We start from the raw sequence: 27,894 nt of genomic DNA on the forward strand, positions 1-27,894 counted from the left end.
GAATGGATACTTTTTGCTTTATGAACGCAGTTTCATGTTTGACTGTGTGTGTTTTGAAGGTGTATAGATATTTATGTTAAGTTAATTGTTCATGTCTATTTTGGAATGACTGATCTGTCCCCCCATGTGTTTCCATGTTTCTTTGCCCACAACCCCTACTGGACCTGTCCGACAAACCTCCCTAAAGCCATCGATGGCAGTTATTCGCCTGTTGTTTCACCTCACCGTTACGCCCGTTTATCAGACTGCTTTGACCTTGTGAAAAAGAGCTGTGACCAGACAAAATGTGATCAATTATTCAGCTCAGCGGCCTGTTTAACACTATAATAGATTGAATATCTTTTATTTTATAAATCGCTGGAAATAACATTTTAATGGATTTGTTTTTGAATGATTGAATTGAGACGATTGATATTAATTTTGAGATAGTAACATGACTGTTATATATAAATTAAATATATGTATATTCAGAGAGAATACCATTGCTGCAAAGTTAATGAGCAAGCCTACAATGACCATTTTATCAAACTTGAAATAAAGCGACTTTAAATTATATTATAATGTAGAAAATGTGTGTTCATTGTTAGCCCTGAAACATGACGACTGTCATAAATGTCTAACCATGGCTAGGTCATTGTAACAGATCAACCAACAGAGGGCACACGTAGACTTGACAAAATTTTCCCCTAAGTCCAATGTTTTGGTGCGTGTGTGTGTGTGAGAGAGTGCCAGAAAGCTCTGTACTTTGAGCTGAAAATCAACACGACTTATAGTTTTAGGACGACGAAAACGAATGGTTGAATGTAGAACAACGACCACGTTTACGTTCAACCGGAGAGATGTCTAATAATAGCACCACACGGCGGGGTAAGGTTATTTATAGTCTTGTTTCTTCAGATCAAACGGCACTATATTGGAAAAATGACAGGGGTTAGCTTAGCTTGCTAACATTCGTTAGCTATCAACAACACCAGCATATAAACAACACTGCCACGCAGTGACAGTTGGTCATTTAGTTTAATCTGATTACAAGGCCATGGCTTATAAGATTATGGTTATAAGTACCGATCGTGCCCTTTGATTTCTTGATTTACTTCTCGTCAGAATTATATGATTTTCAACTTTATAGTCGTGGGTTATGTAATGGTGAAGGAAGGAAGGTTCATGACATTTTAATCGTAAACGGTGATAGGTTGTGGAAATATGTTATATTTTTAATATTGCAATTTGGAAATATGTCTGTTTTTTCATTTCAAGTGTATAGTGGTGGCCTTATAGCAAGCACCTGCACCTTATGGATATATATCAGAGAACTTGAGAGAAGACAAATTGCCATGATGTCATTTTGACGTCATGCCATGACATCACGATGATAAATGACATTATTTTAATATTATCTTTTCGCATTATTATCTTGATGATATTGAAAAAAATACATTTTGATGGGATGGAACGTGTTTCAAGTCGAGTAGTCTCTTTTGAATATTTTTATTTATCCCTTTATCCAGCAGGGGGTGAAGGAGAGACGAAAGAGCCTGGTGGTGACATTGAGGAGGAGGAGGAGGGCACCGAGTCCAGATGGAAAGAACTCAGACTGGTGCTGATCGGAAAGACGGGCTCTGGTAAAAGTGCGTCGGGAAACACCATCCTGGGCCGAAAGCACTTCCTGTCTCAGCTCAGTGCCAGCTCCGTCACCCAGGTCTGTGAGCAGGGCAGTGCTGACCTCACTGTCACGGAGGAAGTGCGTGGTGGTGCGGATAATGGCCTGGCCTTCAGAAGAAGACCAATGAGAGTCCTTGTCGTCGACATGCCCGGCTTCGGAGACACGCACCTCAACGCGGAGCAGACCCACGGCGAGATAGCCAAATGCGTGACTCTCTCGGCCCCCGGCCCGCACGCGTTCCTGCTGGTCGTCCCGCTGGGGCGCTACACGGACGACGAGAGCAGAGCCGTCGACCAGATGGCCCAGATATTCGGGGAGGCCGCGGTCCGCGACCACACCGTGATCCTGTTCACCCGAGGGGACGACCTGGAGGAGGGGGGCATCGACGGGTACCTGGGTAACACGGCACCTGTCGCGCTCAAGGCTTTGATCGAAAGGTGCGGCGGCAGGTTCCACGTCCTAAACAACAGAGATCCCGGTGACACACGGCAGGTCAGACAGCTGCTGGGTAAGGTGGAGACCATGGTGGAAGGGAACAGCGGAGGGTTTTATACCAATGCAATGTTCCTGGAGGCGGAGGCGGCCATCAGGGAGGAGCAGGAGTGCTTGATGAGGGAGAGAGGACAGGCGGAGGGAGGGGAGGAGGGAAGCAACACGGAGGAGCAGGTGAAACGTGCCAAACGAAGGAAGTGTGACTTGGAGTGGGACCGGAAGGCAGACGGAGCAGGGAGAGGTGAAGGAGAGTCAGGGGGGCTCAGGAGGAGGGGGGGCTCGGAGGGAGGACCGAGGGAGGACGAGTTCAGAGTGGAGAGATGGACGGAGGAGGCAAGCGGCAGCGCCTTCGGCTTCCTGAGGGACAGATGGAGGAATCGCTTCGGAGACGGGAGGAGGGCTAGTGATAACGGGGCCGTTTCTAGGCGACACTCGTCGTTCAGTCAGTTCAGGAGGGAGGCCGCCCTCTCTGCCAAGGTCCTGGCTAGAGTCAAGATCCTAGTGGCTGCTGGAGCTACGGGTATAGCAGTAGGGGCAGCGTTTGGAGCATTGACCCCTCTGGCGGCAGCAGCCGGGGCAGCCGTCATGGGTAACACCGTCGGATTCGCTGCCAGTCAGCTCGCGGGGATGTCTGTAGCCGGGGGCACGGGCGTGGGGAAAGCCGTGGGAGCTATTGTGGCCGCAGCTTCGGGGAAAACCGCCGTCGCTCTCGGGGCAGCGACCGGCGGTGTCCTGGGGGGTTCTATGGGTGCCCTGGCCGGGGCCGAAGCCGCCAGTCCCAGGGCCGGAGCTCTAGACACCTTAGAACAGGTCAGCCTCATCGGAGCCACCGCTGTCGGAGTGGCGGCGGGGGTAGGAGGCGCCATGGGGGCTGGGGCCGCACTCGGGGCAGCTCTGGAGGGAGCGGCTCTCGGCACGACGGCCCTGACCGGAGCGGAGACCACAGCGGCGATAGGGTCTGCCGGTGTAGCCAATGTTACTGTAGCTCAGAGTGGTGTAGCATCAGTGGCCGCTGCAGGCAACGCCGCCGCTAGCAGTGGGTTTGTTCAGTCCACTGGGGCCTCCGCTGCTGCAGGGGCTGTGTGCGGGGCTGCGGGGCCCAGCTCGGTGTCGGTAGACCGTGTGGTCGTCGTGTCTGATACCTGGGGTACCACGGTGGGGGCCACGGCACGCATTCTGACCGCGGTGGCTGAGATAGGCAAAGCTGCAGCTGGCATCGCCCTGGCCGGCGGCCTGGTGGTGAAGGTGGTGAAGGAGAAGGTCAGAAGCGGCACAGCCACGCGTGTAGACAACTGTTCAGAGAGGAGGTCTTATGAGATCTACTGGAACAAAGACAGTACTGGGTCAGAAATGAAAGGGAATTGAAAAAAAAGTATAAAATTAACCCCAGAGGATTGAGCTGCCATTTTTATTTAAAGGTGGGTTTATTGTTTATCTCGGTTAGAGTGAGGCAAAGTGTGTGCCTGTGGTTTTGTATGTTTTAAGATTGATTTGCATTGCATTGGTCCAACTCATCTCCTTCTGAATTAACTTGGGATCCTCTGAATCTCACCAAGGCTTCCCTTCTGTCCTTGGTCTGACTAAAAGAACACTATTGAACACTATTGGGCCGATAAAAGACAGTATTTGTATTGAACACTTCATTTTTGAGGGCCGATAAAAGACAGTATTTGTATTGAACACTTCATTTTTGAGGGTCGATAAAATACAGTATTTGTATTGAACACTTCATTTTTGAGGGTCGATAAAATACAGTATTTGTATTGAACACTTCATTTTTGAAGGCCGATAAAAGACAGTATTTTATTGAACACTTTTTTGAGGGCTGATAGCCCCTCCTATGTCCAGCTTTTGGTGTATGTGTAAACACAAACTTTGTCCTATACAAACATTAAATGCCATGAATGGACAATTCTGAGTGTTTGTGTAAACACAAACCTTGCGTAACACAAACATTGAAGACGAAGGTGAGGATGAAAATGATGAATGGCCGGAATGAGATTATGTACTGTATGATAATAAGAGATAAAGGGACATGAATGACTTCCATAACCTGTTGACATCCTGTTATTGATCAACTGTAGTTGACATTTTGAGTTAGGTATTAACTTTAATAAATAAATGTCCTCCACACATTTATAAGCAGTACATTATATAAGCACTTATTTCTCACACTTATTTTTCCTGTAGATGTTTGAGGTGTTCACTTATATTATTCTTTATGAAGTGAATTGAAAACCAAGCCTTCGTTTATTTTACTTTGTTTCATGTGGTGTTCATTTATTATTAGCATTAGTAATGAAACAATATTGATATTTTGATTTAGATATTCTCTGCCTGTGTTCATTTTTGATTATTCACAATGTGTCTTCCTTCAAAATAGTCTATCTCTCTCTCTCTGGTCTCTTTTAGACTCAAATGAATGAAATGTAAAAAATAATAATAAATATGAAGATGCACAATTATTAGCATTTCTGTATTTCTTTATATCAATCAATCCACTCAGTTTGGTCTGCTGATACTATTAATGTATATATGTTTATTTATTTATTATACTACATACAGTACATAATATCTGTGTAATATATTCTATCTGCAATTCAGTCTATACACCCATGGTGTTAGTTAGACCTGTATATGAATTAAGGGTCGATTTGGTTCTTAATTTTAACAATTAATTTAGTTGGGGGGGCTGGGAGTCCCTCCCAGGGGGTCCCCAAAGTGTGGTTCTTGGACCACACTTTGAGAACCACATGTGTATATAGCCTAGTCCATACATGGGCAACTGGCGGCCCGGGAGCCACATGTGGCCCCCACCTTCACGTTTGCTGGAGCCACAAAGGGAACATGAGAAAAAATAAAGGGAAGCTCTCAGAGTTAAATTAACAGTGGTTTTACATTGGTCCCAGAGATAGAAATGCCATTAAATCGGGGGTCCGTAGCATAACGCATGTGAACCTGGGGGGGTCCATGAAATTAATATGTTTTGAAATCCTCCCTTATCGGGGTCACTGGCATGTGTTTTCAAATGGGGGGTCCGTGGCCTAATAAAAGTTGATCTGGGGGTCCTTGACACGAAACAGTTTGGGAACCACTCCACTAGCCTAGACAAGGAGCAAACTGAGAAGGAATGAATAATGCATGACAGTAATTATGACCACCTGGTCATCATTACATTACTGTGTCATGCATTATTCATTGGTCATCATGATCTGACCAACACCAACATCTGCTGGGGTTTCTCAGGTGGGTTGGGTCACCCACCCACCGGCACGTCACGTGCACCATGCGTGCGCCGCACACTGTTGTCTTTTCACGAAGATAGGGGGCGCGGTTTATTCAAATGACACCAAAGCTTCTGATCGTTGACGTACTATCACACCACGGCGAACGCGGCGTTCCCATTGGACGACGGTCACTGGTCTCACGGCAAACAACAACCGCGTCTGGGCCAATCCGAGCTCGCCCTGGGGCTCCCACAGAGTCTGTTTGTGAATGACGTAACGGAGCGAAAACAAGATGGCCACGGTCTTAATCACACATCGTCTGTAAATGAGTTTATTTTCAATGGATATCTGCCTCTTTTGAGGCGGTCGGCGATGCATTGTCCGGCTTTCTGGGACATTTAGATACACTCGGATGCGATCATTCAAGCGTCGGCATTGTTAGCAGTCTCACACAACGGTGCGGATCGGATATATCTCGTTTCCCGTTTCGTCTGACTGTAAAGTGTAAACCCTCCCCGGTGAGGTGACAGACAGCCAGCCAGGGGAGGCGATCAGGTTCTGAACCCAGAAGATGGACAGTGGGGAATATATGTCAACCATGGAAAACATGGATCCTACTTTAGCGGAATTAGGGGACGAGTTTACCTTGGGGGACATCGACGGTGAGTTTAAATGTGTGCAGCGATCATGTCACGTTCAGTTGATGAATGATGAAAAGTGCGTTTCTATGTGATGGTTGGTGATGAAGATAATGTGTCGCTTCTAAAGTTTGTGTGTGTTTTGATGAATTGAACGATGTGGACCCTCTTGTAAACAAGTGTAATGCTTTATTGGGTCGTCCACTCACAGTTAACAGTCTGTATTGAGTTGTGCTTGAAATGTACTGTAATTCTGCAAACTGTTGATACATATTTCAATCAATCAATCAATCAATGTGATGGCCTATTTCCGCTAAGTCTGGCAGCCGGTTGCGGAGTGATGATGCGACTTGTGTCCACTCACTGTCCAAAATGAGTCCATATCCAACGCATACAGTATAGTATATAGTTCTTTAATTTCCCTTTATTATTACTTACATTATGCTGCTGGCTGGTACACGAGCAAAACTATTTCCATGTGTCTCATTGGCTTGACATTACATTGTAGCAACAATGAAATAAGTAGCAACAAAAAAAATGCAATAATATTAGTTTAGCGTCTGTGTCATGTCCCACAAAATGCGTGTGTTTACCTGTATGTTTTTGCTCATGCAGGTGCCTGCCTGTGTGTGTGTGTGTGTGTGTGTGTGGGTCCTGCCTTAAAACATTTAATCAAAATTAAACGTTTCAATCAAAACAATGTTAAATTTACTATTGTAGCCTATATCTGCAAGCAGCCTATGTTAGTCATAATTTTAGCCTTCCACTTTCAGTCAATTTGGCAGCGCACTGTTGCACGTTTCTAGGCTGTGGTCTGGCCACAGTAACATGAATTTAACTAACATGGCCATGAATAAAACCATTGATGTAATGTCTTTCCATGGGTGTGTTTAAGTGCATCATCATTCACAGTTAGGTGTGTTGTGGACACACACACCTAACTTCAGAATGTGACACATCATATGCTCATAATATTGTTCCTTATTGAAAGCCACCAGGGACATGCAGACCTTTAGTATTTACACTTCGGAATTTATTTCTTCATATTCTTCCTGTATACATTTAAAGTCTGGTATATCTTAATGCAAACAAGGTTTTTAAACTGGTAATTTAAAAACATCCTGGTGAGGCCTCTTTTTGACAAACTGGTTTGCTGTCACTACTATGCTGTGAACCACGGCTAAGCACCACAGGCACACAGACAGACTCGCTGAACAGATAGCATCACTGTCTTTATCAAAACAAGTTTTTGCTCTTTGGCAAACACTGAAAGGCTGGGGCTTTAGGTGCAGGAGGTCATCCAGTGAGTGCAGAGTCACCAGATTTCAATTAGACTGGAATTTTTTACTGAATGCTAAGTCACCAGGTCAGCCTGATGTGCTATAGTGTACGACGTGGTGTCATACAATGTGGGATAAATGTGGCTACATAGGACAGGAAACTATAGTATTCTCATCCCCTCCCCACAATGGCTGATGGATTCAGAAGCTTATTACAACCATGCCAGCTCGGTTGCTTTAATGGTGTGAATGTTTGCTCTTAAATTATGCCATTTATCGGCTATAAATGCTATATAAATCTAACCAGAATCAAGAGCAGTGTGTGAGTGTGGTAACTGTGGTTTATAGCTCAAATAATCTTCCAGTCAAATCCAAACATTTACTGCCAACGTTTGATCAAATGGACAAACTTGCCCCAAACTACCAGCATTGTCTGCCATCTGGTTTTAGATGGTCCTCCTATAGGGGGCCTGTTGCTATAGGCGGCCTGTTGCAGGCAGAGTACTGCCTTGCAGAAGGAGACCCCTATGCCATAGTTGAATAGGTTGCAGGCAGGGTACTGCCTGGCAGAAGGAGACCCCTATGCCATAGTTGAATAGGTTGCAGGCAGAGTACTGCCTTGCAGAAGGAGACCCTCTATGCCATAGTTGAATAGGTTGCAGGCAGGGTACTGCCTTGCAGAAGGAGACCCCTATGCCATAGTTGAATAGCAGACGACACTCCCCTTTACCGACTCGCCCCGGGCGTACAGCCGGCGGAACTGCGAAGCCTGGTATTCCTAAAGTAACCTAAATGAACTGCTTAAACGGTTAAACCTGATCTTATTCCTAAACTAAACCCCAGTAAAATTATGCCTAAACCTAACCCTATATTCCTAACCTTAACCCCAGTAAAACTATGCCTAAACCTAACCCTAACCCTATACCTAAACTTAACCCCAGTAAAACTATGCCGAACCCTAAACGTATTTCTAACCTTATACTCAGTAAAACAAAATAAAATATATAAGAATCGTCGGACCGAGCGGTCGGCGGAAAAACCGGGTGGCGAGATGGTTTAGGGGCGACCGTACCCGATACCCCCATAGTTACTGAACTTACTGTATGTAATATACCCCTTTTTCACTGTGTCATAAGATGTTCTGACTGTACAGTGATGCATTGACTGAGGAATTCAGTAATTCACTGAGCAACTGCACTGTCTGCAGGAAGCTTGTAACTTATTATTGTCTGTTTAGCCTCAGTCTGTTAGTGAAATGAATTAACATTTCCGCTAAAAGGTCAAGAAGCAGCTGGAAAATTGCTCTCATGTCATTCTCATAAATAGCCAATCTGAAACCCATCGCTACATTTTTAACATGAACCTAAATGGCCTGCCTTGCTATGCTTGGTGTTTCAATCAATCTCTGAAGCTTTTTTGTTTTAACTACTTCAACAAGACGAAACCCCACAAGATAAAACATTAAGGCTGTTAGTCCACACTTTTTAGCAAAAGGCTGATGCATTGCACACCTCAGAAGGCTAGTGACGGGTGCGTAGGGAAATATAGCACACCTCAGAAGGCTAGTGACCGGTGCGTAGGGCAATATAGCACACCTCAGAAGGCTAGTGACGGGTGCGTAGGGAAATATAGCACACCTCAGAAGGCTAGTGACAGGTGCGTAGGGCAATATAGCACAACTCAGAAGGCTAGTGACCGGTGCGTATAGGGCAATATAGCACACCTCAGAAGGCTAGTGACCGGTGCGTAGGGCAATATAGCACACCTCAGAAGGCTAGTGACCGGTGCGTATAGGGCAATATAGCACACCTCAGAAGGCTAGTGACCGGTGCGTAGGGCAATATAGCACACCTCAGAAGGCTAGTGACCGGTGCCTAGGACAATATAGCACACCTCAGAAGGCTAGTGACAGGTGCCTAGGACAATATAGCACACCTCAGAAGGCTAGTGACAGGTGCGTAGGGCAATATAGCACACCTCAGAAGGCTAGTGACCGGTGCGTATAGGGCAATATAGCACACCTCAGAAGGCCAGTGACAGGTGCGTAGGGCAATATAGCATACTTAAAAAGGGCATCTTTGAAAAACAAAGAAAGGGTCCCGCGCACACTGACTGTCACTGTCTGTCCTGATGAAGGTCTAAATCGACAAAAACGTCGACCCAATAAAAGAGCAACATTTTGGCAAGTTTCTGACACTAGTGTGCGGGAGTTTAACCCTAAATTCACCCAGTAATAACATTCTCTACCATCCCCCATAGTTCCCCCATAGTTGCGCCTCCGGTTGGTTGCATAACCTATTTTCTTTGCATCTGAGCAGCCTAGGAAACTGGCCCCCAATGACGGTTTTTATCTCTTTGTGTGAGGCTTGTCTAGGGATCTGGGGCCTTTGTTCGGTCTCCTATGAACAGCCTACCCCCCATGGGGGTATACTGTAGTGTACAGTGTACTGTACTGTACACTATGCACATGCGCCATCTGTATTTGCAGTGCATCCATGCATGTGGATTCATCATCAACCGTTTGCAGTAGCGCTCAATCAGAAAATCGATGTAGTCTGAGCTTATCTCAAAAGTACTACTGTGTGCACATTCTGTCATAAATTTATCTCAGTTTTGTAGGTCAAGCAAATCCATTGTTTTGTCCTGCTCTTAACTGCACTATATATTCAAATATGACAGCTGGGTCCATAATTTATCAATGTCTCACTCTGTGCTGTGATGTTACCCGGGCATTAATTGCTAAATTAATTGCTAAATAATTAATGATTATACTCTTATATTCTGAGCCTTGTTGACAGACAGACGGTATACTAATGCCATGAATGATTGATGAAAGAGGACCTTGGTGGTGTGTTTCTGTGTGGTCTTGCTCTGTACAGTGAGTTCAAGGCTGTGGCCTAGTGTGTGACGGTTTTACTACATGCTGGTGACAGGTTACTGGGTTAGACAGCTCCATGGGGTTGCTATGGTTACTAATGGTCACGTGGTGTTGTTGGGTCAGGTGGTACGTCAGAACAGGTAGTAAAGTCAGCTGTTTTAGCCGGTGGCGTTTCATGAATGGAAGGAGAGGAGAGGCTGAACGACGGGGAAGTCCAACTTGGCTGAGCGCTTTACAAACGCTAAGACAACACCATGCTGCTATCTGTATTCTATTTGCACAACGCACTTTGGTATGATGTCGCTAAATCAATTGTTTTAATTAATATACCTTGCTTAAAACACTTTTAGTGCCGGAAGTGCATCAAAATAGGAGCTCCGGGGTGCCGGAGTTGTCTGATCGCTTTTACTCTGAAAGCCATGAACCGGAAACACTTTCCTAAAGAAGTTTACTTTACAGAGTTGACCTAACATCCCGATAATTTTAATTTATACGATATATGATCCAAAAAGCGTTCATATTTTGCGGGAGAGACTGATGAGGGGCAGAAATGAAGCGCCAGCATATCGATCCATTCATCACCACGGAGAGCGCCCTGGATTAGGAGATACGAGTCATTCTTTCCGCCGCGCTAACATGGGAGTCAATGACAAGCTAATAATTGCACAGAGCGTTGGCGTACGGCAAGCGAAAAGCGAAATGCCAAAAAAAAAAAAATAGGAAAAATTCTGAATATTCTTATCTCGCCCCGTATCTTTGAGGGTGCGCTATGACGTCCACAGACGTCCAAGGCACCTCTCGTTTCGAATCCTTATGACGTTTAGGGACGTTTTATGTAAAAATTGTGTTAATAAATGAACAATACGCAAAATAAGTGAGTTCTTGGCATGCAGCGCGTCTGGCAGTACCCCGCTTTTAGCCTCTCGTGGCTTAATAAGTTTGTCGCCATATACTACAGTAACTAACTACACTATGTGACATATTCAAACGGCGCAGCTTCTCTACTGTCTTCAACCACGTGTGGAGCCTCTAGTATGAGACAAAGTGTCACGGTCCAAAAGTCCTGCGAGAACTAAGAGACCACCGTGACCCACTGTAGTGTCAGACATGAACGTTAGCTGAGCTGGCTTTAGCTGATAACCCAGTCCATGGTTTCTTTCTGTCCATCCATGGTCCGGCTGGCTTTAACTGATAACCCAGTCCATGTTTTCTGTCCATCCATGGTCCGGCTGGCTTTAGCTGATAACCCAGTCCATGGTTTCTGTCCATCCATGGTCCGGCTGGCTTTAACTGATAACCCAAACCTGCATGATGGGTAAACATAAAGGGGAAAGTTGACAGTCTGTCTTAGTCAATACTACACGAACGTATAAATTAGGCTTTAGTTTTGAGTGTTTTGAATTACTTCAGTGATGCTTGCTGAACTCGACTATGTCTCGTTCCTGACCGCATCACTGTCGTGGCAATAATCACGTTAACCCACCCACCACACCCTCTCGTGTAATATTGCTTAAGTAAATATCGGCTCCATTTGTCACTGGTGTCACTTCTCACATTCCACTGTATTTGCCGTGTACCGGTAATTGTCCCTGTGCCATGTTTATTTGTCATTGTTGTTTGTACAATATGTGTGTTTTTGTATCGATAGTTTTAAGAGCTTGCTCAGGCACTACAGATGGAAATTTACTTCAGGCTAACTCTGGCCCATTTACATAGATTTTAAAAATGGTACATTCATCCCCAAATTGGAATCGCATGTTGAGGGCAAGTGATTACACGCTTTTCAGCAATGCTCAAAAATGATTTATTTATAGACTCCACCAGGCGACGCCAACGGCATGAGGTGATGTTTTGCACTACTGTACATGTTTTGCACTGTACATGTACATGTACACTGTACATGTACATGTTTTGCACTCCGTGCAAAACATGTACAGTAGTAGTGTAGTGTACAGCTAATCTCTATTACTCCTCAAAAATACCTCAAATCGTTTCACAGTATCTCTATAGTCATGTGCTCAAGACGGATCTGTCCGATATTTCATATTCCATTCTAATTGGCTATAATTGGCTTTCAAAGATTGCAGGATTGGCCCGTTTGGAACAAAAAGCCTCAAATCATGAACGCAGCGTGCAATTTACGTTAAATCTTTCACAGACGTTCCTACTAGGCTGAGGAATATATCCCACCCTTTTGCCATCCAAGGCGTAAGAAGAAGAAATGGCACCCTTTTCACATTAGCCTATTATTATAGCGCCACCAGGAGGCCACAACCTGAACCGTCCATCATCTGTTTGGTGCGCTGTACAGCTGGCGCACAGTACACTGACTGTACGAATACTGGACAACTCACCCCGGTGCTTGCCTCACCAGTGAGGGGGATAACTTTGTAATATGCTATTGGCTGTTTTTATTCTTTTTGGAAAAATATGAAAAGATACTCCTGTGGAAAGGCTATATCATTTGACTTATATTGACCCTATAAACAATTTAGTATTATTTAGTATAATGTAAGGTTTTGCACACTCAAATGGTACCTCGTCAGATAATCCCCACATATCCCACAACAACTTCTGTGAACAGACTTCATTGTAGTAGCTTTTCATGAATTATATTTGTACTTTAGTTTATAGTTAGAGAAATTGAAAGTCCAGCCGTCTGCTGGTCCAGCCTCTCCCACCCCTCACTGGGGAAAATTCTGGGAGGAAAACAGAAACGGGGTGAGTTCAGAGTTGTCTTGTTACTGTCTGCACACTCACTGCTGCTTGTCATGACTGTGCAAATCAGCGTATAGGTCTTCTTATCTACCGTGAAACTGTCCTTTACCTCATTGCCTTTGTCTCTCAGGGCCATCAGTATTAAATTACCTTGGATTTGTTTTTCCAAGGCTAGCCATTTGAAGGTCTTTCTTCTCCATTTAGCTCTCACTCTAGTCTTTGCTCCCTGAATCATTGCCAGAACAGTAGCTATTTGTGACTGTGACGCCGGCAGAGAGTGTGTGTTATTGTGTGAGTGGGTGTGTGTGAGTGGGTGTGTGTGCGTGTGTGTGTGTGTGGTGTGAGCGCACACCAAGTCAGTGCCACTACAAAAAAACTCTTAATTCTCACCTTGGGGCAGTAAACAAAGATCACACTGCAGAGTACTGGCAGTGCACTCTCTATATGTGACCAGATTTGACTGAGAGACTGCCATCGCGCACATTCCAGCTTTTCACCATTTCTTTTCTTCAAAATTAGTTAATAGCACAGGCAGACTCTTCACATACTTGAGCATGTCTGAAATGAATGTCAGAGCTGAAATCGACATGTAAATATGAAATAAATGCAAATTGAAGCTATGATTCCCTGCTTTCATATGACATGAAAAAACTAAAATTCAAAAAAAATCCAATGGCAGTCTCTCAGTCAAATTTGGTCACATATCTTCTATGGACCACAGAGTACTGGCACTGCACTCTATATATCTATATCTATCTGTCTATATATCTTCTATGGCCCACACAGGCATGTCTGTAATTGACGTACGAGCGCCGCAATTAGCCCCGTCTTTCTTCTTGTTTATTATATTGACTTAACAGGAAGATATCTCACTCAAGGACACTTGAGTTGAGAGAGATGAAGATAATGTCTTGTTGTAATATACGGTAGTAGTAGGCAAGTATCACCTCCTGCCATGTTTATATACGTAGCAGGCAGCCAGGGGTGCAAAGTAAACGAGGCCATTTAATTAACCACAAGCACAGGATCATTTTCTTGAGGTTATTATGTTGGCGAGGCATTATCTGGTGTTTCCAGGAGAGGCAGACGGAGAGCAGGGCAGTGTTGATTTTTTCCACTGACAAAAACTAAATGGAAACTAAATAAAAACTAAGCTATGATGACTAAAACTAAGACTATATATGCTGACAATTTTCGTCAACAAATAAAAACTAGACTAGAATGTTAGGAAGGGAGTAAGAGATCCAGTATAAGTCATTTTACACTTGGTTGCATGCTGAAAATAGCAGATCTAAAAGCTCACAACGCGTCGCAGCGCTCGGGTTCTGTAGTCAAAGTGTTTAATAGTTTTCCATTGTAAAAGAGAGTTTAAATATGAAGGTGAACTCCCAATTTGAGCTTTATAGATGAATGAAAAACAATGCTGGTCTCTCTTAGTCACAAGGGACTAACCAACCAACCAACCTTATCGTACAGTATGCAGTGATGGACAGGTCATGCTGTTATGTCACTGAAAGGGCCAACCAACCTTATATCGTACAGTATAAACTATGCAGTGATGGACAGGTCATGTTGTCATGTCACTGAAAGAGCAATGATGTAATAGGTTTTCAATGTAATGAGTCCCAGGATGCAGGGATGGTCCCAGGGACATTTTATGAGTCCCACTTCAACCACGTTATCCACACTTTTCCTGGGCTGTGTGTGCTCCAGTTCCTGTCGATTTGATCCAATGAAAGCCAATGAAACTGGTCAGATGACCAATGATATCCAATGAAATCAACAGGAACTGGAGCACACACAGCCCAGGAAAAGTGTGGATAGGAGTCATATTTTGCCATTTTTACAAATTGCAGCATTTAACTCCCATTTCATTTTATGCGGTTATAATGTGGTTATATCGATGTAGAAAACGGAAGAAGAAATTATTATCATAACTAAAGCTAGCAAAATAAACTAGAATAAAAAAACCAGTACAGTAGTGCATCCTGTGGATGCAGAGGTCGTTGTTTTATAGCGTCCCTTAACTATAAAACTGCGTTTTGGGATGCAAAATGCACCCTATTTTAACCCATTTTGGGTGGGAACCCATTTTGGTGTTAGCATCATGTCATGCTTTAGCTGTTGAAAAATAGCAGATCTACAAGCTCATAGCGCGCCACCGAGTGGCGCGCTATGAGCTTGTAGGTCTGCTATTTTTGAAAAATCGAAGAATGACTGACATAGAAACATAGCTTTTTCAGAAAACTCTCAGGATCTAGAAGATATTTTTTAGAATCTGATCTCATGTCAAAATGGGTTAATCTCTGAGAGTGTCGAACATCTCGTCTCAAATGTCCATAACGAGTTACCTCGAGTCTGTAACGAGTTACTGACCTGACTGCTGCTCTCTCTCTCTCTCTCTCTCTCTCTCTCTCTCTCCCTCGTCCCCTCAGAGATGCTCCAGTTTGTGAGTAACCAGGTGGGAGACTTCCCAGACCTGTTCGAGGACCAGATAGCCTCGGCAGGCTCTCTACAACAGACTGGCACAGCAGCAGCCCCCCCACCACGCCCCGCTGCCCAAACCCCCCAAGCACAACAACAACAACAACAACAACCCCCCAAGGCTCCCCAAACCCCTCAGGCCTCCTCCGCAGCCCCCACGGTCGTCTACCAGAGCCTCACGCCGACGCAGACACTGGCCCCCCAGTCCCACTCCCACTCCCTCCCCCTCACCCCGCCCCTCACCCCGGTGCAGACCCCCGCCCCCGCCACCACCCCTGCCCCGCCGCCGGTGGTGACCCGGACCCCTCCCCTGCTCCAGCCGCGACCTCAGACGATACAGCCCATCCAACCACAGCCCACCACCCAGACAGCCATCCAGGTAACTAATAGTATTTACTGTTGTGACGGTTTAAGGCTCATACATACAGTAGTCTGGATTTTCGGTGGTTAGCTGACCACCGAACTACAACATGACGTCACTCCCCCTGGCCCCCTGGCCCCCTGGCCCGCTCCAACAGCTTCTCACAGAACCGCCGGTGCAGCTGGCCCACAGGATCACCTGGAGCCACGAGGACAACGTCTAATTAGGGCTAATTCATTAATTAATTAATTAATCTGATTAGCACCTAATCTCAATTAGGGCTTTCGTTTCTAGTTGATTTGTACTAGTTGACTAGTTGCCTAGTTTACTAGTCGTCTCGACCTATTATGTAAAAAGAAAACATTTGTACATTTAAATACTGTGTACATTCTACAAACTGTGTGGAGTTTGCATGTTCTCCCCGTGTCCCCTAGGGTAGGTACCCTCACATGTTCTCCCCGTGTCCCCTAGGGTAGGTACCCTCACATGTTCTCCCCGTGTCCCCTAGGGTAGGTACCCTCACATGTTCTCCCCGTGTCCCCTAGGGTAGGTACCCTCACATGTTCTCCCCGTGTCCCCTAGGGTAGGTACCCTCACAAAAACATGCAGTAATCCTGGTCTCTAAACTGCCTCCCTGATGGAGGGGAAAATAACTGGTTGGAATAACGTGTTCCTTCCACGCGCTACGTCCAACCAGGGAAACTCCCCCCTGTCAGGTGTAAAGGAGCAACTTGGACACTCAGGCATGAAGGAAGCATGAGTTCAAGTCCGTTGCTCTCCCCTTGTCCCCCATATATGGGGACTAGGTTGGTGGAGGGTGTGTAGAGCCCAGGATCACATTAGATGATTGACACAGGGGTGAAAAATGGGTTACAAAATTGTGGGATAAAAAAAGATTGAGGAAAAAAAAAGAAATACTTTTGAATGTGTTTTTTTTCCTACCCAGGTCCACACACAGGGCATTCCCGTTCAGACCCAGAGCTTCCCCGTTCACACCCTGGTTCAGACCCACAGCCAGGCTGCGCTGCCCATCCAATCACAGGCTCCGCACACCGTCATGATCACCTCCAACGGCACCCAATCACGCTTCATCCAGAACCAGGTCATCTGCCACCAGAGCCCCGCCTCTGGCTTCCAAGGTAAGCAGCCCATTTTGGGACGGGAACCCCTTTTGGTGTTAGGGTCATGTTATGCTTTATAGCTATTGAAAAAATAGCAGATCTACAAGCTCATAGCGCGCCACCGAGTGGCGCGCTACGAGCTTGTAGGTCTGCTATTTTTGAAAAATCGAAGAACGACTGACATTAGAAACATAGCCTTTTCAGAAAACTGTCAGGATGTAGAAGACATTTTTAGAATCTGATCTCAGGTCAGAATGGGCTAGTTGCGACAGTTTTGTAAATCAGCGCCGGGTTTCAAAACCTTTGAAGTCTGTGACCCCAAACAAGCTCACAAAAAATTATACCTCCTTATACTGTATAACAATAAGACCTGATGATCATGTTTTAGGGTGGAAAAGAAAGTTTTAGTCAAATATTCGGTCTATAAAACTGCTTTTGTTTTAGTCACTTGAAATGTGTCAAATAAACCCAATCCATCAATGATATACTATCCTGACCCTTAATTTGTTATATTTCAAATATTCCGTCTATAGATATAACTGCATATGTTTTAGTCAGTATAAAAAAAGGACCAAGAAAAAACGAATGTTTTTGAAAGCAAACCTTTGTGGTATTCTCTAATCTGCCTGTACAGTTGTATTCACCTCCACTGTGTTTTGTATTTTGACTCCCATGTCAAAACCACAGTTTATCTGTCATCTCCATCATCAGTCCTCCAACCACAGATGCAGAGTATCATGACATCACCGCAGCTCCAGCCAATGACCATTCAGCATCAGCGCGTGCTGACGCCGTCGGGGCAGACCATCCAGACCATCCAATCACACCACATGCAACAACAGGTTCAGCAGGTACTCGTCGTGTGTGTTATAGCACATTATATACCACAGGTCGTTTCCAGGAAGCAATCTGATTGGTTGAAACAGCCTTCTAGCCGTGGTTCAAACGAGTACCACTCCACGCCTAATCAAAACAAATAATTCAGCTGCTCTGTTTTCCCAGAGCACAGGCAAGTCGGTGGCTAGGCTAGCTAGTTTTTTTGGGACATTTGTGGTCGTAGTGACTACATCATGTCATTAAAAAAATGTGTTTTTTCAGCGATTTTCTTAGTTTTAAGGGTAACTGTTGTATAATTGCAATATTACACTTGAGGGTGTGGTTTAACGTGATTATTGCCACGACAGTGATGCGGTCAGGAACGAGATGAAGTCGAGTTCCGCAAGCCTCACTGAAGTGTAATATTGCTTAATTATTTCAGAGTGAACGCTTTTAACTCAAACCTTTGTTTCTGGGGGGTCCCTGCCCTGGAACAACATATTTTCAGATGGGGGTCGGCGGCCAATTACCGTACATATATTTTTGGGGGTCCTTGACATGAAAATGTTTAAGAACGAGTGACATAGACAGAAAACTGTCAGAAGACAGAGATTTGTAGAATCTCTGTAGGTCCTCGGGTCTAACTGGGCTAAGGGCCACCCTTTGTCATATGTAACTGTCATACATAATTCAACCCACTGGTTGAAGTGGGAAGCATGGGCAGTCTGAGAATTAGATCTGCAAAATTGACCAATGCATTCATTGGTGGTCCCAAATTCCACAGAATAATAATTGAATAATTGACATTGCCTTTTTTGGAGTGAGGAGTGACCATTTACGTAGCAAAGTACGTGGCAAAATTGAATGTCCCCCCCCCCCCCCCCCCAGGTTTCTGAATTAATTGCCACTGAACCTGTAAACTCAAGTATGCTTTGGCGTGTTCTCAAATAGCACATAAACATGAATGAATGACAGCCAATGTGCTCATGCAGTGTTTTGGATCTCTCTCTCTCTCTCTCTCTCTCTCTCTCTCTCTCTCTCTCTCAGGTTCTAGTCCAACAGCCTCAGATCCTGAAGACGGACTCTCTGGTTCTGACCACGCTGAAGCCAGACGGTACGCAGGTTCTGTCCACCATGCAGAACCCTGGAATCACCACGCTGACCACCCCTCTGCAGACCACCGCCCTGCAGGTCCCGGTCAGTTCCGTTTAAACCTAGAGAGATACAATATATACAAATATACAAATACAACACTCTTAACCCATTCTGACCTGAGATCAGATTCATACGAGGTTTCCACTGAACACACACTGGTCTGATTAACCCATTCTGACCCGAGATCAGATTCTAAAAATGTCAGTCGTTCTTTGATTTTTCAAAAATAGCAGACCTACAAGCTCATAGCGCGCCACCGAGTGGCGCGCTATGAGCTTGTAGATCTGCTATTTTTCAATAGCTAAAGCATAACATGATGCTAAACACCAAAATGGGTTCCCGTTCAGAATGGGTTAAGCCCAGTGTTGGTTTTGTCGTCTAAAACTAAGACTAAATACGTTGCCAATTTCGTCAACAAATAAAAACTAGACAAAAATGTTTACACTTGGTTGCATGCTGAAAATAGTGTGTAAAAGTGTAAAATCAGCCATCAAGGCCCGCCAAAATACATTTTAGTCGACTAAATCAACTGTAGATTTAGTCGACTAAAATCGCATTGGCATTTAGTCAGACTAAAAACTAGACTAACACTAAGACATTCCTGGTAGAGGGGGAATAGGAAGAAAGAATAGAAGAGAGATAGACAGACAGACAGGGAAAGAGATACAGGCAAATACAAGTAGTAGCAATAACAATAATAATTAATGATATATTGTAAGATAATATAAGATGGTATAGCAATGTTGTCGGGTAATAATAATATATAATGTATATTAGGATATAGTGTAGTGGTGTATTAATATGCACTCTTTCTAATATGCACAATTCTGCAAATCTTGTCTCTTCTTCTTCTAGACGCTGATGAGCAGCAACATCCTGACCACCGTACCCGTCATGATGGGGGGCGGAGACAAGCTGCCAATCAAGCAGCTGCAGCCGGGCTCCGCCCACTGCGGCGGCGTGGGCAGGACGGTCATGGATCACCATCACCATCAGATGATGCTGGGAGGAGGCTGTGGGGGAGGGCTGGTGGTGGGCCCCGGGGGGGTGGTGAAGGAGGGCGAGAGGAGGACCACCCACAACATCATCGAGAAGAGGTACCGCTCGTCCATCAACGACAAGATCCTGGAGCTCAGAGACCTGGTGATGGGCAACGACGCCAAGGTCAGTGTAAGCGGTCCTCCTTTGATTACTTTTTAACATCTTTAAAGGAGCATTCTGTGATTTGGATGATTTGGAAAAAACCCCGGTCCGCCCCGGTAACAAGATGTGCACATGCGTGCACTACAGTGGGCACACGACAGGCCAACAGCACACACACACACCAAGGCCCGCCCCCACTCGATCATGATTGGTGGAAGGCCCCTCTCTATCCTGATTGGATGAAGGCTGCATGGGCCACCTATAGCCAAAAACTAAACATAAGGTTTTTTGACCCCCAGGGGTTAACTGGGGACAGGGAGGAACTCCTTATATGGTCAGCACGCTCTATAGTAGGGAGGATTATCACAACAAAACAAAAAAAGAATGAAAATAAATTGAATTAAGTGAAATCACTATACCTTTAATTAAGACGCGTTTCACATTCATAAAATGTCATAAAATGTTCACCTCGCCATGCAGTCACAGCGTAAGAGGCCGTTGATGAATGGTGGAGGCTGAAAACAATGATTTTATATAACGAACGAACCCCTAAATGTGTTTTTCCGAGGTCTCGCCCTCAGAGTTAACGATGTGGAGATGCATAATCAATCCGAGTACAGAACCTGTAACCAACCTCTAATTAAATTCATTGCACTCGGAGCAACCAGCAGGCTCCGGCCTTAACCCATTCTGAACGGGAACCCCTTTAGCTGTTGAAAAATAGCAGATCTACAAGCTAGAAAATAGCAGACCCACAAGCTCATAGCGCGGCACTCGGTGCCGCGCTATGAGCTTGTGGGTCTGCTATTTTTGAAAAATCGTGAAAATGTGGCGCAAATCTTTGAATATATATATATTCTTTCAGAGCGAAGGTTTTTAACTCAAATCTTTGCTTCTGGGGGGGTCCCTGGAACAACATATTTTCAGATGGGGGTCGACGGCCAAATACAGATAATTCTGGGGGTCCTTGACATGAAATATTGAGCACCACTGATATAGAAACATGGGTATTTCAGACAACTGGTCTAAATGGGTTAAACATATATGTGTTAAATGGCTCTATTTTCTGATAGCAATAACAGGGGTCTCCCTCCCTTCCCAGCTTGTATAGTATTAGTAAACGGCACTTTCAGGGTCAGGACACACATTTGAACTCTCCCAATGTCTTTGACTCCCACAGATGCACAAGTCAGGAGTGCTGAGGAAAGCCATCGACTACATCAAGTACCTGCAGCAGGTGAACCACAAACTACGACAGGAGAACCTGGCGCTGAAGATGGCCAACCCCAAGAACAGTATGTGTTCTGATGCCTTATTGATGCATGTTCTACTAACTACAGAACCAACCCCAAGAACAGTATGTGTTCCTGCCTTATTGAATTATGTTCAATATTCAAGATTCAATAATTTAATTGCCATGTCAACAAGTTGATAGGAATTTGTCTTGGTTCATACTCAACATATACTGACAACCATAGATACACAAACAAGAAGGACAGTACAATACAAAAACCAGCAGCATAGAAATTACATTCAGTATTTAAAGTGCTATATGCATATTTCTACGAGTTCAGATGTCTAATGGCTACGGGGTAAGTGCTATCCCTGAAGCGACATGTAGAGCTCTTGATACTTCTATATCTCCTGCCTGATGGGAGGAGATTGAAGAGGTGATGTGCAGGATGGGAGTTGTCTGCAATGATTTTATTTGCCTTCTTAATTATTCTGGTGGAATAGAGTGAGGAAAGTGTAGGGAGGCAACATCCAATGTTTTTTGATGCACGACATACTACTCTTTCCAGCTTTGATTTGTCTTGAGAGTTTGTGTGACCTACAGTACTAACTACAGCATGTGATGTACAGTATAAAAATTGTGAATTTATATAGCGCCTTCATCCAAGGCGCTTCACATAGATTGTGCATTACATTCACCCATTCACACACATTCACACACCGATGGCAGCAGAAACCATGCAAGGCACCAACCAGCACATCAGGAGCAATTAGGGGTTCAGTGTCTTGCTCAAGGACACTGTATGTTGGCATAGAGTGCATTTCTGATGCTCTTGTCCTCTGCTCTCTCTCTCTCTCTCTCTCTCGTTCTCTTTCTCTCTCTGTCTCTCTCTCTCTCTCTCTCTCTCTCTCTCTCTCTCTCTCTCTCTCTCTCTCTGTCTCTCTGTGTGTCTCTCTCTCTCTCTCTCTGTCTCTCTCTCTCTCTCTCTCAGAGGGCGTGGTTCTCTCGGAGGACGTGGAGATGAAACAGGAGGAAGTGGTGATGATGTCGCCCCCCGCGTCCGACTCCGGCTCCGGTTCTCCTCACCAGTTCTCTCCGTACTGCGTGGACTCTGAACCGGGCAGTCCCTTACTGGACCATGACCAGGTAGAACCACTGTCATCAAGGCTTATTCTTTTTTAGTTTTTGAGTGGTGCAACCACTCCCTTACGGAGCTATGTGTGTGGCTGGGTGTCTGGATATGAGCCCCCCCCCCACCGGAACCCCCACACAGAGTTGCACCACTCACTTCACACGGGTGTGATTTTTATATAGTTTGTCAGTGAAAACAGGTAGTCGACAAACATTGTTCGTCATAGTATTAGTCGACGAAAACAACACTGCACACAGCCTTTGTTGATAACACATCTCACACATGCACGCACGCACGCACGAACACACACAATATGAAGCTGAACTACGGAGGCTGCCTGGGGAGGCAGAAAGTCCCCAGGTGAGAAGCAGGTGGACGAGGACCGGCCATAGAGATAGATTTAGAAGGTCCCCTAGTGGCCGTTGTATAGGCCGCAGGGTTCAAAGCATGGGGAAAAAAAGTAGTGGTTTATAGTCCGGAAATGACGGTATTTCACCCGTGGGATGAAATAGATCATTGATAATTATTAAGTACATAACGTGCTCATTCATTATGAACGATGCTTCTCTCTCCTTCCTCCATTTCTGCCAGTTTTTAACCCGGTTCATTATCATTTAGTCTCTGCAGTGGCGTGCACAGATGCCCTTTTGGCAATGTGCCCCTTTCTTTTTTTGTACAGTATGCGGTATGTGGACCATGGTGACATTGATCAATTCTTGATGAAAAAGCTTCTAATGTATATTATTTTTTAGGCCCCAAAATCTATAAATCTCATTAACCCATTCTGACCTGAGATCAAATTCAAAAAATGTCTTCTACATCCTGACAGTTTTCTGAAAAAGCTATGTTTCTATATGTCAGTCGTTCTTCGATTTTTCAAGTGGCACGCTACGAGCTTGTAGATCTGCTATTTTTCAATAGCTACAGCATATCATAATGCTAACACCACAAGGTGCCCTTTTTTCACTTGAGCACCTGCCCCTCTAAATATCTGTGCCCTAACCCCTGACCCCTAACCCCTGCCCCTCTAAATATCTGTGCCCTAACCCCTGACCCCTAACCCCTGCCCCTCTAAATGTCTCTGTCTCTCCTTCCTCAGCTGAAGAGTGAACCGGACTCTCCCTCCTCTAAATGTCTGTCTCTTCTTCCTCAGCTGAAGAGTGAACCGGACTCTCCCTCCTCCGTGGGCGTGATGGATCGGTCTCGTCTGCTGCTGTGCGCCCTGACCTTCCTCTGCCTGTCCCTCAACCCGCTGCCCTCCCTGCTGGGCTCGGAGGCGGCGGCGGGGGGCCCCGGGGGCCTGGCGGGGGGCCACGGGCCGTCCAGGACCCTGGTCTGGTTCCCCAACCACTCGCACAACTTTGGTCAGTCACCCTCTCCTCAAAGTTTATTTAACCCATTTAGACCCGACGCTCGATTCTACAAAATGTCTTTCTAAATTTATGACAGTTTTCTGAAAAACCTCATGTTTCTTTGTCAGTGGTTCTTAAACTATTTCATGTCAAAGGACCCCAAGAATGATATGTAATTGGCCACCGACCCCCCCCCCCCCCCCATCTGAAAATATGTTGTTCCAGGGACCCCCCCACCCCCCACGTCAGAAGCAAAGATTTGAGTTAAAAAAGTTTTGCTCTGAAAGAATATATATTCAAAGATTTGCGCCACATTTTCAAGATTTTTCAAAAAATAGCTATGAGCTTGTAGATCTGCTATTTTTCAATAGCTAAAGTATAACATAATGCTTAAAACACCGTCCAGAATGGGTTAATCAGTCCCAACATTCCCATATTGATTTTGTCAACGTATTCCAGAGCATTGTTGTGATTCACACCTCCGTGTTCCCTGCCTCCTCCTCCTCCTCCTTCAGTGTCGTGGCTGCGCTGCCTCCTGCCGTGGGTGATGGTGTGGGTGCTGAGCGGGGTGGGCGCGGTGTGGGGCTGCGTGCGGGTGCTGTACCTCTGGGAGCCCGTGACGCCCCTTCACTCCCCCAACTCGGTGTCCTTCTGGAGGCACCGCAAGCAGGCCGACATCCACCTCAACAGGGTGAGTACCGCAAGCAGCTGTGGTGTTTTTGTTAAGTTAATGTTGTTCCCTGCTTACTACTTCCAGTGAGTGTATGTGTTATGTGATGCACTGTGACTTTAAGGGAAGACCGGTGGATACAAACCGGATATGACCGGATGTGGTTATACATACTGTGTGTCAGTTGTTGAGTTTGGGACTGGCAGCGTGCCGACAATAAAGTTGTGTTGTGTGAAACTACAGTTGTTTTATTGCAGTAATAGTTTTTGGCAGAAATTTTTGATTTGAGTTTTTAGTCATAGTTTTCATTTAGTTTTAGTCATATTTTAGTCACCTGGAATGTTTTAGTGTTAAATATCATACGATTTTAGTCGACTAAAATGTATTTTGGTATTCCTTTGTAGTCGTCGTAAGTAATGGCTCATTTTACACTTTTGTGAGCTTGTAGATTGTCTATTTTAATTATTCAAAACTTCTTTTTTCAAAATAGTAAAAAGAAAAAAACTAAAATAGAGCCCTATCTGCATTCTCCTGTGTTGCAAAGCTCCACCCATCTGACATCAAAGTGAAATAAAACAAACTACTACCACTTGATTGTGGTCAAACATTTGCATACGGTATAATATAACTCAATCATTGTCTTAATCGTTTTATTATTTGCACTTGAAGACCAGTTCTAAATGTCTCAGTTTTAGCTCTTCTGGGTTTTTTTTTATTTGCGTTGCAGTGCTTTATTGGGAACTGGGCAGCGTTCGCATCTAGTCCGACACGCGTTAGTTCAGAGACTTACGCTTTCACAAAGGGCCATTGAATAATGTAAGCCACCCCTCTCTGGGGGGGTGGGTGTTATGCCCAGAACGCATTCATTCACAGTATGGGGTTCAAAGTCAGGCCGTGACCTTTATCGCGTGCCATCCCCATTTCTCTCTCTCTCATATCCTTCCTTTCATATGAGCTGACCAAGCACAAAATGTTTAAAAGGGTGTGTGTGTGTGTGTGTGTTTTCTGTGGCATCGCGATGGCTTATCCAGCTCACATATTAGCAGTGATGGAAAGTAAGTGCATTTACCGTACTTAAGTATAATTTTGACGTATTTGTACTTGAGTATTTCCGGTTTCCAGTACTTTTGCTTGTACTCCGCTACATCTGAGGCAAATATTGTACATTTTGTTAACGTTTGTTATTAGTTACTTTGTAGAGAAACACCATCTTTTAAAGTGAACGCGTATGCTGGCATCAAAGTCAAAGTCGTACGATTTGTCACACACGTGATGCTGAGTGTCAAGCAGGGAGGCATTGGGTCCCATTTGTACAGTCTTTGGTATGACCTGGCCGGGGATCGAACCCCGACCTCCCAGTTTCAGGGCGGACACTCTAACCACAAGGCCACTGAGCTGGTCTATGGTTTATGCTAACAGCTAGCGGTAGAGATGGAGTTGAAGGAATGCTGCCCAGGCTGATGATCCCTGCCCACCCTGTCTCTTCCCGGTGTCCAGGGGGACGACACAGTTAGGCTGATGATCCCTGCTCTCTTCCCGGTGTCCAGGGGGACGACACAGTTAGGCTAATGATCCCTGCTCACCCTGTCTCTTCCCGGTGTCCAGGGGGACGACACAGTTAGACTAATGCTCCCTGCCCTCTTCCCGGTGTCCAGGGGGACGACACAGTTAGGCTAATGCTCCCTGCTCTCTTCCCGGTGTCCAGGGGGATGACACAGTTAGGCTAATGCTCTCTTCCCGGTGTCCAGGGGGACTACACAGTTAGGCTAATGATCCTTGTCTCTTCCCGGTGTCCAGGGGGACTACACAGTTAGGCTAATGATCCCTGTCTCTTCCCGGTGTCCAGGGGGACTACACAATTAGACTAATGCTCCCTGTATCTCTTCCCGGTGTCCAGGGGGACTACACAGTTAGGCTAATGCTCCCTGTCTCTTCCCGGTGTCCAGGGGGACTACACAGTTAGGCTAATGATCCCTGTCTCTCTTCCCGGTGTCCAGGGGGACTACACAGTTAGACTAATGCTCCCTGTCTCTTCCCGGTGTCCAGGGGGACTACACAGTTAGGCTAATGCTCCCTGTCTCTCTTCCCGGTGTCCAGGGGGACTACACAGTTAGGCTAATGCTCCCTGCTCTCTTCCCGGTGTCCAGGGGGACTACACAGTTAGGCTAATGCTCCCTGCTCTCTTCCCGGTGTCCAGGTGGACTACACAGTTAGGCTAATGATCCCTGCCCACCCTGTCTCTTCCCGGTGTCCAGGGGGACGACAGTTAGGCTAATGCTCCCTGCTCTCTTCCCGGTGTCCAGGGGGACTACACAGTTAGCCTAATGCTCCCTGCTCTCTTCCCGGTGTCCAGGGGGACTACTCGGCGGCCATGGCCAGTCTGGAGACCTGCCTCTCGGTGCTGACCCGAGCCCTCCCCAGCACCAGACTGGACCTGGTCTTCTCCCTCTGCTGGAACGTGATTCGCTACTGCCTGCACCGGCCCACCCCCCTGGGCTGGCTGGTCCACCGGGTCGGAGGGAAGCACGAGGGGGACGAGTCCAGAACCAGCGCCCGGGACGCTGCCCTGGTCTACCACAGGCTGAGCCAGCTGCAGCTCACAGGTGACTGTTAACCCATTCTGACCTGAGATCAGATTCATACGAGGTTTCCACTGGACACACACTGGTCTGATTAACCCATTCTGACCTGAGATCAGATTCTACACATGTCTTCTACATCCTGACAGTTTTCCATTCTGACCTGAGATCAGATTCTAAACATGTCTTCTACATCCTGACAGTTTTCCATTCTGACCTGAGATCAGATTCTAAACATGTCTTCTACATCCTGACAGTTTTCCATTCTGACCTGAGATCAGATTCTAAACATGTCTTCTACATCCTGACAGTTTTCCATTCTGACCTGAGATCATATTCTAAACATGTCTTCTACATCCTGACGGTTTTCCATTCTGACCTGAGATCAGATTCTAAACATGTCTTCTACATCCTGACAGTTTTCCATTCTGACCTGAGATCAGATTCTAAACATGTCTTCTACATCCTCCTGACAGTTTTCCATTCTGACCTGAGATCAGATTCTAAACATGTCTTCTACATCCTGACAGTTTTCCATTCTGACCTGAGATCAGATTCTAAACATGTCTTCTACATCCTGACAGTTTTCCATTCTGACCTGAGATCAGATTCTAAACATGTCTTCCACATCCAGACAGTTTTCTGAAAAAGCTTATGTTTCTATGTCAGTCGTTCTTCGATTTAAAAAAAAATAGCAGACCTACAAGCTCATAGCGCGCCACTCGGTGGCGCGCTACGAGCTTGTAGATCTGCTATTTTTCCAATAGCTAAAGCATAACATAATGCTAACACCAGAAGGGGTTCCCGCGCAAAATGGGTTAACCCATTTAGGCCTGACACTAGAATCCTGACAGACAGAATGGCTCGCCGCGCGTAAATCTAGGGAGCTCTCCGGGCTCTACTTCTGTCTTCATTTCTGACTTCGACGTGCCTCTCGCCCCGGAACATTAA

General features: G+C 45.5%; 2 protein-coding genes across 8 annotated transcripts in view; both read left to right on the forward strand.

Moving 5' to 3' along the window:
• The first annotated feature begins 713 nt into the window (after positions 1 to 713).
• On the forward strand, positions 714 to 4,614 carry LOC308324656 (uncharacterized protein). 4 transcript variants are annotated; one of them, XR_013964946.1, is made up of 3 exons: positions 714 to 867; positions 1,509 to 3,851; positions 3,940 to 4,614. XR_013964946.1 is itself a non-coding variant. In XM_080776857.1 (2 exons), the coding sequence occupies exons 1-2, from the start codon at positions 840 to 842 to the stop codon at positions 3,518 to 3,520; spliced, it is 2,040 nt and encodes a 679-aa protein (XP_080632983.1). In that variant the 5' UTR covers positions 714 to 839; the 3' UTR covers positions 3,521 to 4,614. The 4 variants fall into 4 exon arrangements, 2 of the variants coding, with proteins under 2 accessions (XP_080632983.1, XP_080632984.1); XR_013964947.1 differs by having other exon boundaries at positions 1,509 to 3,807; XM_080776857.1 differs by having other exon boundaries at positions 1,509 to 4,614.
• Positions 4,615 to 5,676: 1,062 nt separating this feature from the next.
• Positions 5,677 to 27,894, forward strand: part of srebf2 (sterol regulatory element binding transcription factor 2) — a 36,438-nt gene continuing 14,220 nt past the window's right edge. Inside the window, exons 1-11 of one of the 4 annotated variants that reach the window (XM_080776343.1) lie at positions 5,677 to 6,044; positions 15,332 to 15,759; positions 16,688 to 16,880; positions 17,550 to 17,713; positions 18,726 to 18,875; positions 19,689 to 20,003; positions 21,157 to 21,271; positions 22,202 to 22,356; positions 23,496 to 23,706; positions 24,210 to 24,385; positions 26,718 to 26,967. In XM_080776343.1, coding sequence (XP_080632469.1) covers positions 5,954 to 6,044; positions 15,332 to 15,759; positions 16,688 to 16,880; positions 17,550 to 17,713; positions 18,726 to 18,875; positions 19,689 to 20,003; positions 21,157 to 21,271; positions 22,202 to 22,356; positions 23,496 to 23,706; positions 24,210 to 24,385; positions 26,718 to 26,967 — 2,248 coding nt within the window. In that variant the 5' untranslated portion in view covers positions 5,677 to 5,953. The remainder of the gene's footprint in view (positions 6,045 to 15,331; positions 15,760 to 16,687; positions 16,881 to 17,549; positions 17,714 to 18,725; positions 18,876 to 19,688; positions 20,004 to 21,156; positions 21,272 to 22,201; positions 22,357 to 23,495; positions 23,707 to 24,209; positions 24,386 to 26,717; positions 26,968 to 27,894) is intronic. The other 3 variants (XM_080776344.1, XM_080776345.1, XM_080776346.1) reach the window with 3 other exon arrangements.

This window comes from Protomyctophum bolini (genome assembly GCF_963924005.1).
Source record: "Protomyctophum bolini genome assembly, chromosome: 11".
NCBI classification, from domain to species: Eukaryota; Metazoa; Chordata; class Actinopteri; order Myctophiformes; family Myctophidae; genus Protomyctophum; species Protomyctophum bolini.